The sequence below is a fragment of the Oncorhynchus kisutch genome, linkage group LG16, assembly GCF_002021735.2.
Source record: "Oncorhynchus kisutch isolate 150728-3 linkage group LG16, Okis_V2, whole genome shotgun sequence".
NCBI classification, from domain to species: Eukaryota; Metazoa; Chordata; class Actinopteri; order Salmoniformes; family Salmonidae; genus Oncorhynchus; species Oncorhynchus kisutch.
Window position 1 is genome coordinate 37127816 of NC_034189.2, and position 13271 is coordinate 37141086.

Sequence of the window (13271 nt, forward strand, 5' to 3'; positions counted from 1 at the left end):
TGGTGTAGTTTAGGCTATTTGAAATCGATTATGCCTGCTTGAGTCTTTTGCCCTCAGAACAGCCTCAATTCGTTGGGGCATATGGACTCTACAAGTTGTCGAAAGTATTCCATGGGGATGCTGGCTCATGTTGACTCCAGTGCTTCCCACTGTTGTCAAATTGGGTGGGTGGACCATTCTTAAAACCCAGCAGCATTGCAGTTCTTGCCACAAACCTCCTCCCCTTCATCTACACTGATTTTGAAGGGACGTCAGTAAGGGATCATAGCATTCACCTGGTCAGTCTGTCATGGAAAGAGGTGTTCATAATGTTTTGTACACTCGGCTAGATCATAGCTTTCACCTGGATTCAACTGCCAGTTTATTAGGTACACTCATCTAGTACCGGGTCGGACCCGCTTTGCCTCCATAAACAGCCTGAATTCTTGCTGCAGATTGGACGGCGATACACCTAGTTAAATAAAGGCTAATACTGCTTAAGCCAAATCCTGACTGCCATTTAGCATGACACAACAGGAACCGGGATTCGTCGACCCAGGCAATGTTTTTCCACTCCTCTAATTATCCAGTGTTGGTGATTGTGTGTCCACTGGAGCCGCTTCTCCTTGTTTTTAGCTGATAGCAGTGGAACTAGGTGTGGTCGTCCGTGACATTGATCGAAGAGCTTTGCGTTATGCATAAATGCAAAGTATCCTGCTTATGTAGAGTCAGATGGTGGCAACGTTTTGCCAGTCATCCTCACCCACTGAAGATTTATTTTCATGAGATTCTTCTTGAATGTGGGGTAATTTGTAGAAATCAAATGTCACATGGACATATTCAAACCCCAAGTATTTGGGAAGCTTAGATCAGGGGCGGCGAACCCTCTTAGAGAGCTACCTCTTATGCAGTATTTTCTATGGTCCTATTGGTTAGACACTGCCACCAACTTTTAGTATTAGCATTTTCTAACCAAAAACCAATGTAATTTAATGACCCCCAATTAGCATACTCTAAATGTCATTCCCATATAATCTCAAAGTAATTGAAGCCAAGTCGTGGAGAATCCTGACCTGTGATAAAAATCCAAATCCACCCAGGTCATGGGCCTTAGCCATGTAAAAAATATGTAGAATTGCAGGAAATGAGCTTTAAAACAGAATTTTTGGGAACCACCAGACCACCAGTTAGGAGTGGAGCCAATGACAACAGCTTGGAGTGAGAATTCCTATCTTCAATAGTTGGCAGCACTGTTTAAAGCTTATGGTCAACAACCCAAAAAGTGTGTGTGTGTGTGTGTGTGTCTATAATTTTATTACAGCAAGGGGAGTGCTGTCAGACTATAGACGGTGGCTGATCGCTCATCTCTGTACTTGCTTCCCAAATGGCACCCTATTCCCTATATAGTGTCCTACTTTTGACCGGGGTCCATAGGGTGTCATTTCAGACACAGCAGTCTATATAATAGCACCACCAGTGTATTTGCAAACAGAAAGGAGGCTTATTTCATTCTGTTCTTTTCCTGTCCTCCTGGGTTAGCCATGATGTCATGCTGTAAAGAAGCCCTGTCCCCTGCGCTGTAACCATGGCGATGCTGGGTTTTGATTGACTGCTGGGCTTGGGCGTTGTTATGGAACAGCCCGTGGGGGAAATTAGGCCATTTCCTGTTCTGGCCACCCTGACCCCCCCCACTTGCCACGCACACAGCTACTACATACACACACACACGGGTGTGTGCCCTGTTCACTGTACATTGTGTATCTCACATATATGGTGGCCATGCCAACTAAATGGTTGACTGGGATGGCCAAGGGGTTTTAGGTAGGCCATGGTTGGGCAGCTGAAGAGACACCGTGTGGAAAGACTGTGTGCGTGTAACTGTCCATTCCTGTAAATTTACACACACACACACAACAGTGGTTCTGTGTAAGCTATCTATCTTGAATGTGTCCGCCCATGATCCGAAACAGACTCCTTTCCGGCTGCTGTGTGTATTTTGCACGCATGAACTTTTGTGTGTTGTGAGTGAGGGTATACGTGTCTGTCTGTGTGTTTATGGCCTGTGCCAGTGCCCACCAGGCCCAAATCACAGGCTGTTTAACCACAGGATGCTAACTGCAACTCAGCACAGTAGGCCTTTTCTCCCTCCCTGTTCTCTCTTCTTTCCCTCACTCTGATCCCTCCCTGCTCTTCTCTCTCTCTCTGCTCTCTCTCTGCTTTTCTTTCTCCCTTCCTCTCTCACTCTTCTGCTTCTTCCTCTCACTCTTTCTTTGAGCTGTTAACACAGAAGAAAATAAAGATTTGGAGGTAGAGAATGCAGCGAAGTATGTAAGCTCTCTTTTCTTTCTGCTCTCTCTCAGGGGAATAAGAGGAGAGGGGATTTTCAAAGCAAGCGCTTCCTGCCTTTCCTCTCCACTGTTCCCTCCACACTTAAACACATTGCTCCTCTCTTTGAGACATTGCTATTACATTATACTACCTTCCACACACACACACACACACACACACACACACTCCAACATAATGCTGCAGAAAATTATACTGTACAGATACAATCTCAATTAAGCTCAATGCTGATCTTGGATCAGATTGCGGGTCACACACAGCTTTATTCTCGTGAAATTTCAGGAAATTTTGAGTAAAAATGTTTGACCATTAACAATCCTGGGGGCCCTCGAAGTGTGGTGTCAGGAAAATAACCTCACACTCAACGTCAACAAAACTAAGGAGATGATTGTGGACTTCAGGAAACAGCAGATGGAACACCCCCCTATCCACATCGATGGAACAGTAGTGGAGAGGGTAGCAAGTTTTAAGTTCCTCGGCACACATCACAGACAAACTGAATTGGTCCACCCACACAGACAGCATCGTGAAGAAGGCGCAGCAGCGCCTCTTCAACCTCAGGAGGCTGAAGAAATTCGGCTTGTCACCAAAAGCACTCACAAACTTCTACAGATGCACAATCGAGAGCATCCTGGCGGGCTGTATCACCGCCTGGTACGGCAACTGCTCCGCCCACAACCGTAAGGCTCTCCAGAGGGTAGTAAGGTCTGCACAACGCATCACCGGGGGCAAACTACCTGCCCTCCAGGACACCTACACCACCCGATGTTACAGGAAGGCCATTAAGATCATCAAGGACAACAACCACCCGAGCCACTGCCTGTTCACCCCGCTATCATCCAGAAGGCAAGGTCAGTACAGGTGCATCAAAGCTGGGACCGAGAGACTGAAAAACAGCTTCTATCTCAAGGCCATCAGACTGTTAAACAGCCACCAGTAACATTGAGTGGCTGCTGCCAACACACTGACTCAACTCCAGCCACTTTAATAATGGGAATTGATGTAAAAATATATCACTAGCCACTTTAAACAATGCTACCTAATATAATGTTTACATACCCTACATTATTCATCTCATATGTATACGTATATACTGTACTCTATATCATCTACTGCATCCTTATGTAATACATGTATCACTAGCCACTTTAACTATGCCACTTTGTTTACATACTCATCTCATATGTATATACTGTACTCGATACCATCTACTGTATCTTGCCTATGCCGCTCTGTACCATCACTCATTCATATATCTTTATGTACATATTCTTTATCCCCTTACACTTGTGTGTATAAGACAGTAGTTTTGGAATTGTTAGTTAGATTACTTGTTGGTTATTACTGCATTGTCGGAACTAGAAGCACAAGCATTTCGCTACACTCGCATTAACATCTGCTAACCATGTGTATGTGACAAATAAAATTTGATTTGATTTTGATTAGATTTTTCCCTAACTCCTAAACCTTAACCCCAAAACCATAAACCTAACCCTTAAATTTAAAATAACATTTTGAAAAAAAGTTTTTCTACACTGTCAAGATATTCGGGTGAATTATTAGGGCATTGGGGTCCTGTTAAGCTAGGAAAACAAGTGCACACACAGTATCAAAAGCAGCGCTCAATTTGGGGTTCCCCCCCCCCCCCCCATGTACCTGTGGAGGGTCCTGTTGTCTGGTACAGTTAAGGGGAAGCACTATACCCCCTGGAAAACCAATAAGATTACCTTAGGCCTGAGCTTCTAAATAGTCTGTTCCATCTGAATGGGCTGCAATCAGACCTGGCTTCAAATACTTGATTGAGCTCAATGGAACCCATAGAATATACCCCAAACTGCAAACCTGCCTACCTGGCACTCTAGGCAGTTGTAGGGGTTAATGTACTGTAGGAACACAGGGAAATATTGTGGGGATAACACTGTGCCTTTGTGTCTTTAGGCTACTTTGTCACACACTGCTGCCATGCCCGTGATACCATGTTGCCGTGTGTGTGCTTGTTTCTGTCTCACTTCTCACTGTGTGTGTGTGTGAAAAGAGAGAACGGGGGGGCGTAGTCATTGAAATATGTGTTTACAGTTTAGTGGTAGAGGGTGTGCATCCGTGCGTGTGTACATTTGTAGTCGGAAGTTTGCATACCCTAATGCATCATTAAAAGTAGTTTTTCAACCACTCCACACATTTCTTGTAAACAAACTATAGTTTTGGCAAGTCGGTTAGGACATCTACTGTGTGCATGACACAAGTCATTTTTCCAACAATTGTTTACAGACAGATTATTTCACTTATGATTCACTGTATCACAATTCCAGTGGGTCAGAAGTTTACATACACAGTAAGCTGACTGTGTAATTAAACAGCCTGGAAAATTCCAGAAAATGATGTCATGGCTTTAGAAGCTTCTGATAGGCTAATTGACATCATTTGAGTCAATTTGAGGTGTACCTGTGAATGTATTTCAAGGCCTACCTTCAAACGCAGTGCCTCTTTGCTTGACATCATGGGAAAATCAAAAGAAATCAACTAAGGCCTCAGAAGAATGTAGACCTCCACAAGTCTGGTTCATCCTTGGGAGTAATTTCCAAACGCCTGAAGGTACCACGTTCATCTGTACAAACAATAGTACGCAAGTATAAACACCATGGGACCACGCAGCCATCATACTGCTCAGGAAGGAGATGCATTCTGTCTCCTAGAGATGAACGTACTTTGGTGCGAAAAGTGCAAATCAATCCCAGAACAACAGCAAAGTACCTTGTGAAGATGCTGGAGGAAACGGGTACAAGATAATTTATATCCACATTAAAACGAGTTCTATATTGACATAACCTGAAAGGCCGCTCAGTAAGGAAGAAGTCACTGCTCCAAAACTGCCATAAAAAAGCCAGACTACAGCTTGCAACTGCACATGGGGGCAAAGATTTGTACTTTTTTGAGAAATGTCCTCTGATCTGATGAAACAAATATAGCTCACCAAAAAAACTAAATTCACCCAACTTATTATGGGAAGCTTGTGGAAGGCTACCCAAAATGTTTGAACCAAGTTAAACAATTTTAAAGGCAATTCTACCAAATACTAATTGAGTATATGTACATTTCTGACCCACTGGGAATGTGATGAAAGAAATAAAAGCTAAAAGAAATCATTCTCTCTACAATTATTCTGACATTTCACATTCTTAAAATAGGGGTGATCCTAAAACATGGAATTTTTACTAGGATTAAAGGTGAAAAACTGAGTTTAAATGTATTTGGCTCAGGTGGATGTAAACTTCCAACTTCAACTGTATGTGACCATGTGTGAGGGAGTGTTTTCTTGTGTCCCACTGTGTGTGGCTGTGCCTCCCCATGTCCTCATGGAGCCTATCAGTAGATAAAGATAAGATAGCGTTCCTCTGACTGGATCCCGTGCTGTGTTTTCATTCCTAAGGTTGTGTGACACTAATACTCCATTAAACTGTTTCCCTCTCCAACCAGGAAGTGATGCAATAGGTACAGGATGTGAAGGGGTCAGATATTACACCAATATGATTCTGTCTGCCTGATGTTGGAGGGGATCAGAAAGGAGTGTGGTCAGAGATTGGTTTAGTCACACAGATGTGGGTTAGGGGAAGGGGCTTCGGTGACATGTGTGTGTCACCTCTAGGGGCTTTAAAGGCTTGTAGTGTCACTGGCTCAAGCTCTACCGGTGTGGCATTTAGTCATGACAATGCACATGATTTACACACAGTGTCATGACCCAGCAGTGTAAAAGGTGAGAAATGAATAATCAAATCACCTATTTTCTAATCTGTCCACAAGAGGGCGCTCTGTCATTGTCATTAGATGGCACAACGAGGCTTTGTGATACAGAATACCACAGCAACGTCCCAAGTGGCACCCCATTCCCTTCATCGTGCATTACAGAGCCCTAGTGCACAATAAGGGAATAGGGTGAAATTTGGGACACAGTTATTGACTGGATGTGGCTGACAGTCGACTTCGACTCTTATCGCCAATGTCTGAACATAGATATGATGGCATCCAGCATGTGTTATACTGTATCTCTGGCAGACAACAGGGAATAGCCTCCTGCCGTTGCGCAGCCGTATCTATCCACATTATAGAGCTCTTTTTGGCGGTTGCCATGGTAACATGTAAGAAGGTTGAGCTGGTGAAGTTGTGGATTCATCGCGGCCACTGTGCGATGGAATTCTCTCTTAGTAAATGTGTCTGCGTATGCTTGTGCACGTGAATCGAAATGTTTTAATCCTTTCAATTGTAATGTGATTCCTGTATTCAAATGAGGTACTCTGTGTCTGCCTACAGATGGCGGATATGTCTGACGATGAGCTGGACCACGGGGCAGAGGAGGAGGACAGTGATAAGGAAGACCAGGACCTGGACAAAATGTTTGGAGCCTGGTTGGGAGAACTGGACAAACTCACACAGGTATTGCAGTAGGGGAGGATGGGCGTATCCTGGTAGCCGTGTCATGGATACCATATCTTGGCAATGGTATCCTAGCAAACCAAATCCAAGTAACCATATTCTAGTAACAATATCATAGTAATAGTATCCATGCAACCATGTCTTAGTAACTGTAACCTAGTAACCGTACCCTTGCAATCATATCCTGGTAACCGTATCTCGCCAACCATATTATCCTAGTTTCCCACCCATTCGCTGAGTCATGTTAGCTTTCTTCCACTTCCTTCAAGCCTGTTAAAGTCTGGTATTGTTATGCATTAAAGACTCCTGTACTTTATTTTATGTGTAGTAGCGGTCGACCGATTCTGATTTTTCAACGACGATACCGATTTTAAAACGGCAAAAGATGTTTACGGTTAGGTAAATTTGTGCAATGATTGTGCTTTTTTTTCGCGAATGCGCCTTTGTTAAATCATCACCCATTTGGCGAAGTAGGCTGTGATTCGATGACGAAATAACAGGCACCGCATTGATTATATGCAACTCAGGACAAGCTAGTGTCGCGTCTTTGGCTATGCCGGATTAAGTGATATGACATGCTATTCTATAAAATCATTTCTCCGTAATTAATATTACCTGATTGAGCTAATCATGTAAATGTAATTAACTAGAGAGACGGGCACCACAAAATAATATTTATAGAGCTGTAATATAAGACCTAGTAATATTTTACATCAATAGCAGTCAATATCAATCGTCATCTTAATTCAGTTTCATCTGAAAGTTGTAAATTCTTGGTTATCTGCACGAACCCTGGCTAACAATTTGAATCAGCAATGCAAAATTGGGTTCAATTATTTATTTACTAAATACCTAACTAATCACACAGAATTACACATAATTAAATCATAACTTGATTACAAATGACGTCATAAAGGAAACGTCCCTAGCGGGCGGAACAGATGACAGCTGGTTACACAAAGAAAAGGGCTGGGTTTGAGTGAAAGTGCGGGAAGACTGAGGGACACAGGAAGAAGCTGTGCTATCGTAAATACAGTATCTGATGCATTCTAAATTACCATTTGGAAAAGGAAAATGCAATAAATATTTACTCTGAGTCGGTAGGTTGGTGGTAGATGGAAGGCTGTGTTGCCAAACTGAGTCCTTTGAAGAATGTCTCTGGTTGTCAATTGGATACGTTGTAGTAACGTCGTTGGGTGATAGACGGGATACTCTGTCTGTTCCTTCCTAACCCTCGTTGCATCTGCTGTTGCTAACTCAACAGCTAGGAGGTATCACTTCTGTAGTGAATAAGAGTTCAAAGTTCATACCATTCACAACCAAAGCTCACGCTGATGTTTGCTTTGTTCTGTAGTTATTATCAGAACCATTCTGACATTGGACCGTCGTCCTACATCCTCGGAACAGGAGGTTATATTGTCGTCAAGGGCTTATATAGGAAGGGAGAGGAGGGCATGTTTGAAAAGTTTTATAGCCCATGTCCCTTCACAGGGGCGGGCCACTGATTGAGCAGAGCCCTATCTTATGAAAACCCAAATCTCAATTTTAGATGCTAAAATCACATTTCATCCCATCATGAATAATTTCATATTCAAACATTTTAAATTGAACAACCATTCCATGTGAATCCGATAACTCTGATGTGTAGACTTTCCACTGTAGAGTTTGTCATCTTATCATTGATGAAAATGTCTCAGATGACAACCGAAGTACCACTGCATATGTTCAATTGGTCGGATTACCAGAATATAGTTAATTTCCCCCCACCTTCTGATGTTCCCAGAATCTCTATGTTAACCAAGGGTTTTGCAAATGTAACATCAGTAGGGAAGAGAGGAAAAAGGGGGGGAGAGGTATTTGACTGTCATAAACCTACCCCCCCAGGCCAACGTCATGACACTATTTAAACTAGTAATATCATCAACCATGTGTAGTTAACTAGTGATTATGTTAAGATTGATAGTTGTTTTATAAAATACATTTAATGCTAGCTAGCACCTTACCTTGGCTCCTTTCTGCACTCGCATAACAGGTGGACAGCCTGTCACGCAGTTTCCTCGTGGATTGCAATGTAATCGGCCATAATCGGTGTCCAGAAATGCAGATTACCGATTGTTATGAAAACTTGAAATCGGCCCTAATTAATCGGCCATGCCAATTAATCGGTCAACCTCTGTGGAGTTCATACATGCATAATCTATGAGAATGTCTTTCCTCAATTAGCCATGGAATCCCTAGTTTGAAAACGACTGTTTTCTGGAATCCGTGGGGTGCCATTTTCCCTACATTTACCCCCACGTGGGCCAGTCCCCTAGCAATTTGCGTTTCCGCCAATGAGCTTCAGCCCCTCTCCATTTGAGTGACAGCTAGCAAGACGCACACACAGTAGAGCGAGAGGTGCAATAATTTGTGAGGTAGTATGCAATATTCAGTGACTATTCAGAACGAGTGGCTAAAAAGTATCAGAGACCATCTTTAAGATGTTGGGGATTTTGATAGTGTGATTTGTCCTCTACAGAGTCTGGATGACGGGAAGCCACAGAAGTCGGTCCAGAAGGCCCCTCTCAGACAGGAAACCAACATGGCTAACTTTTCGTACCGCTTCTCCATGTACAACATCAACGGTAAGACACACACTCAGACCTATATGCCCTACCTACTTCCTGCAGAGCAATGGTGTCTGTGACATGCCTGTGTGACCCACACAACCATTGCTTTACTGCTGTGCAAAAGTACCTTTTCAACCGTCACACTTTCATGAAATCAATATTTTAGCTTCTATTTAGTGTGTGTGTGTGTGTACTAGCATGTGTGTATATAAAATAACATGGATTCACACTCCCCTTTTCCCCCTCCTTACAGAGGCTTTGAGCCAGACGACAGAGACCGTAGACCTGGATGCCCTGATGGCTGACCTGTGTTCCATAGAACAGGAGCTCAGCACCATCGGCAAGCCCAACACCGGCACCGCCCGCCAGGCTAAATGTCAACAGCGATGCCCGGGGGGTCGCAGCGCCAGTGTCAAGCAAACTGGCAGTGGTGGGGGGAGTAGCAGCGGGGGCAGCACCAGCAGTAGTACCCGGGCCTCACCGGCCTCCACCGTCCGAGGGGGCAGCTCCAACTCCCACGGGCGCCCGTCGGCATCGAACCTCTCGCTGGACGACATCACAGCCCAGTTGGAGCAGGCGTCACTCAGCATGGACGAGGCTGCACACCAGACTTCTTCCTCCTACTCCTCGACCACCCTCCGGCGCCCCTCGGCAGGTTCCTCGTCCTCGCAGCACCGGAGGACGGGCTCGGTGGGCACCGTTAGTGAACACGAGGCGGGGGGCCACTCCTCGAGGTCCAGCGTTAATTCTGCATCCGCGTCCAGCATGGACTCTCTGGATATCGACAAGGTGCTGTCTAGGACAGTAGGAGGGCCCGAGCAGGACGGGGGTTCACAAGGCCCCCAGCCGCCACAGGGCCCGGCCAGTACTGAGGTAAGGCACACACACTCATACACACACTCCAATCTTCACAATCCTCTTTTCCCAATTGTTTCCTGAAAACTATGAATAGCAATATCTCTTCGTGAAACATTATTACCACTGATAGTTTGTTCATTTCTATCCTCTGTTGTCTGTATGAGAGTCAACCTGCAAACAAGGCCCAGTTATCTCGGCCTATCAAAAGCCCTTTTTCATGTGCAGGCTTTTAGTTCGGGCAGGGTAATGATTGCCGTTTATGGGGCATTGTGGGACTTCCTTTATTCAGACTAAAAGGGTGGGCTGGCTATCTGAGTTATGACAGTGAAAGGCTGTTTGGTTAGGAGGGAAAATAAACTGCTGCAGTGGTTTGTTTGTTCAAACATGATGAATGATGATGAATGGTATGATGAGTGTGTGTGTGTGTGTGTGTGTGTACGCACGTCCTCTCGAAACCACCCTCTCTAGTTCCCTGCATGGTACACTTCCACTGCATGATGTTTTGACGTCCCAACTGCACCGTACAACTCATTGTATTACATTCGTTTGCTATCCGTGTAACACGCAATGTTGTGTGTGTGTGTGTATACTACCCATTGGAAAGTGTGGTATTTACAGTACAGTGAGTGAATGCATTGTAATCACTGAAGTCTGCATGTGTGATATGGATTTTAATGTATCTACTGTACCCGTTTTGCTGTAAACTCAACCTGCCATGACTTAAGTACGGGAACTTAGTTTAGGTTTACAAGATGGAAAGGAGAAAATATATATGCCACTTAGAGGCTTTTATCCAAAGCGACTAACAGAACAGTGCCTGCATACATACAGTATGTAGTACGTTGTCACTAATTGAACCCACACCCTGGCATTGCTAGCGCCAGACATGACCACATATAGAATCAGTATGCGATGGAGAGATTGAATAAGTGGAAGGTAAGGTGTTGAAAGGATAATGTGAACATTTTAAATGGAGAAAGAGAGCTTAACGCCTACTTGAATAAAGTGCACCTTCCCCGTCCCCTTGCATGTTTACTGTGTGTGTGTGTTTGCATCCTCTCTGCACCCATAATGCACCTCCCCGTTTCCCAGCATGCCTCACTACTGCGACGGGCCAATGGTAAGCCGGCCAGACGGCAGCTTGACTTCACCTCACGGGAGGGTGAAGTGGATCTGGACACTGTAAGTGTGTGTGTGTGTGCGCACGTGTGTGTTGGAGAAAAAGCGAGACCTGTATGTAGTGTACAGTAGGTGTGTGATTGTGTACAGGTGGGTATTAGCAATCAACTTCAGTAATCACAGCAGTATAATCTTTAGAAAATGTGCTTTTGATAAATCGTCTCTCTTCCCCATCCACAGCGATCTAATATGACTACCACCACAAACAATGCTCCACCTTTTGGACCTCTCTTGCTTCCACACTTTAACCCCCCCCCCCCCCCCCCCCCCCTTTCAAAAGCATTTTTAATGAGCCATTGAGAATCATTGCCCTGACTGTCTTATCTGTTTCTCTCCTCACTTCTGCGCCACCAAGCACTCTTATCTGGACAGAGAAACGTCCCTCATTCTGAAAAGCATTGCAGGAAAGCCTTCTCACCTGCTGACCAAGGTGACGCCTCATTCGCTTGCTTGTGATTGAACTACACTTCTTTAGCATCTCCCTAAGCTCCTCCCACAGTGCCAACACCCACCCACAATGCTCGATATGCCTGATTTGGCTCGTTTTACATCTCTCTCATCCTTCCGTAGCTTTCTTTTCTCGCCTTTCTCCTATATGCAGCCCCCTGCTTATATCCCTCCTTTGTCCATTTTATTTTTCTCGTGTTCCTCCCTGTGCTGATGTGTCCATTTTATTACCTGCACTCCTTTCCTCTAGTAGGGAGAAAGAAATGTAGGGTAGGTAACTGGCACTGTGGCTCAGTACAGTTTTGCGCTCTATCTAACTTCACTGTCATGAGTCTTGCAGACAGACCTGGGTCAATATACACTTATGTAAAATACTTTCAAATGTACTTGACTTGATTTGCCTGGGACAATAGAACCAACATAATCCCAAAAGTGCAAAACCAAGCACACCTACTGACCATACTTTTCCTGAGTTGAATTTGAAAGTGACATGCGCTTGACCCAAATCTGGAGTGTTGTTTTATAATAACCCCATACATATGGGCTGCGTTCAGTTGCACTAGGTCTGGAGCATGACTGCATGCCTGTGTGCGTCGATGCTGGTTGATATGTGCCTGAGCTTAGAGAAATGGAGCTAGATGTGTGTGTGTGTGTGTGTGTGTGTGTGTGTGTGTGTGTGTGTGTGTGTAACTCTGAACGCTCCCTTTTATATTATGAAGTCTTTGATGTGTGAGCCACTAATGCTATGGTATAAACCAGTGTTCCTCAACCTGCGGTCCACAGGCCGGGTCTGGTCCTTGGCATGTTGCTTACCGGTCCCTCAGGCGGTTATTTGTCAGACACTGATTCGGTCAACTTTCCAGTGCTCGGTTTAATGGAAGTGGTCGACCAGGGAAGAAGGGTCATTTTACGTACGTAAACAGTAGCTTGCAGCCCCCTGGTCCAAAAAAGGTTGAGAAACACTGGTATCAAGGTTGGTGTTGATTCCATTTCAATTAGATCAATACAGGAAGTTAACAGAAATTCAAATTCCAATGTTCTTTATTGTTTCTTACTGAATTGAGACAATGTTCATGGAATTGACCCCAACCCTGTCTGGTATGGTAAGCATGATCCTGAAACCAACAGGAGCCGAGACTTTGACATTGTTACAAGGCTATTTAGCTGAAAACGTCAATGGATTTGACCTGAGCCCTCCTCTCCAAAGCTACAAAGAAATAACAAGCCCGGTCATTTTATAGATTACTTACTGGTCTGGTGCAGTGAAATGACACAGGGAAATTTCCATTAAGAAAATAAGGAGCCGTGTAGTATGTTTAAGATATTTGTCTCAGAAATAGCTGGCCTGTTTCATTTGAATCGGCCTCATCCTCTTTCGGGTTAGAAAAGAGGGTCGCTCTCTCCCCCTCTCGGTGCTCCGCTATT

General features: G+C 44.4%; 1 protein-coding gene across 4 annotated transcripts in view; it reads left to right on the forward strand.

Moving 5' to 3' along the window:
* Positions 1-13271, forward strand: part of raph1b (Ras association (RalGDS/AF-6) and pleckstrin homology domains 1b) — an 80510-nt gene that overhangs the window by 45380 nt on the left and 21859 nt on the right. Inside the window, exons 3-7 of one of the 4 annotated variants that reach the window (XM_031792315.1) lie at positions 6631-6753; positions 9272-9377; positions 9616-10235; positions 11313-11402; positions 11755-11829. In XM_031792315.1, coding sequence (XP_031648175.1) covers positions 6631-6753; positions 9272-9377; positions 9616-10235; positions 11313-11402; positions 11755-11829 — 1014 coding nt within the window. The remainder of the gene's footprint in view (positions 1-6630; positions 6754-9271; positions 9378-9615; positions 10236-11312; positions 11403-11754; positions 11830-13271) is intronic. The other 3 variants (XM_031792316.1, XM_031792317.1, XM_031792318.1) reach the window with 3 other exon arrangements.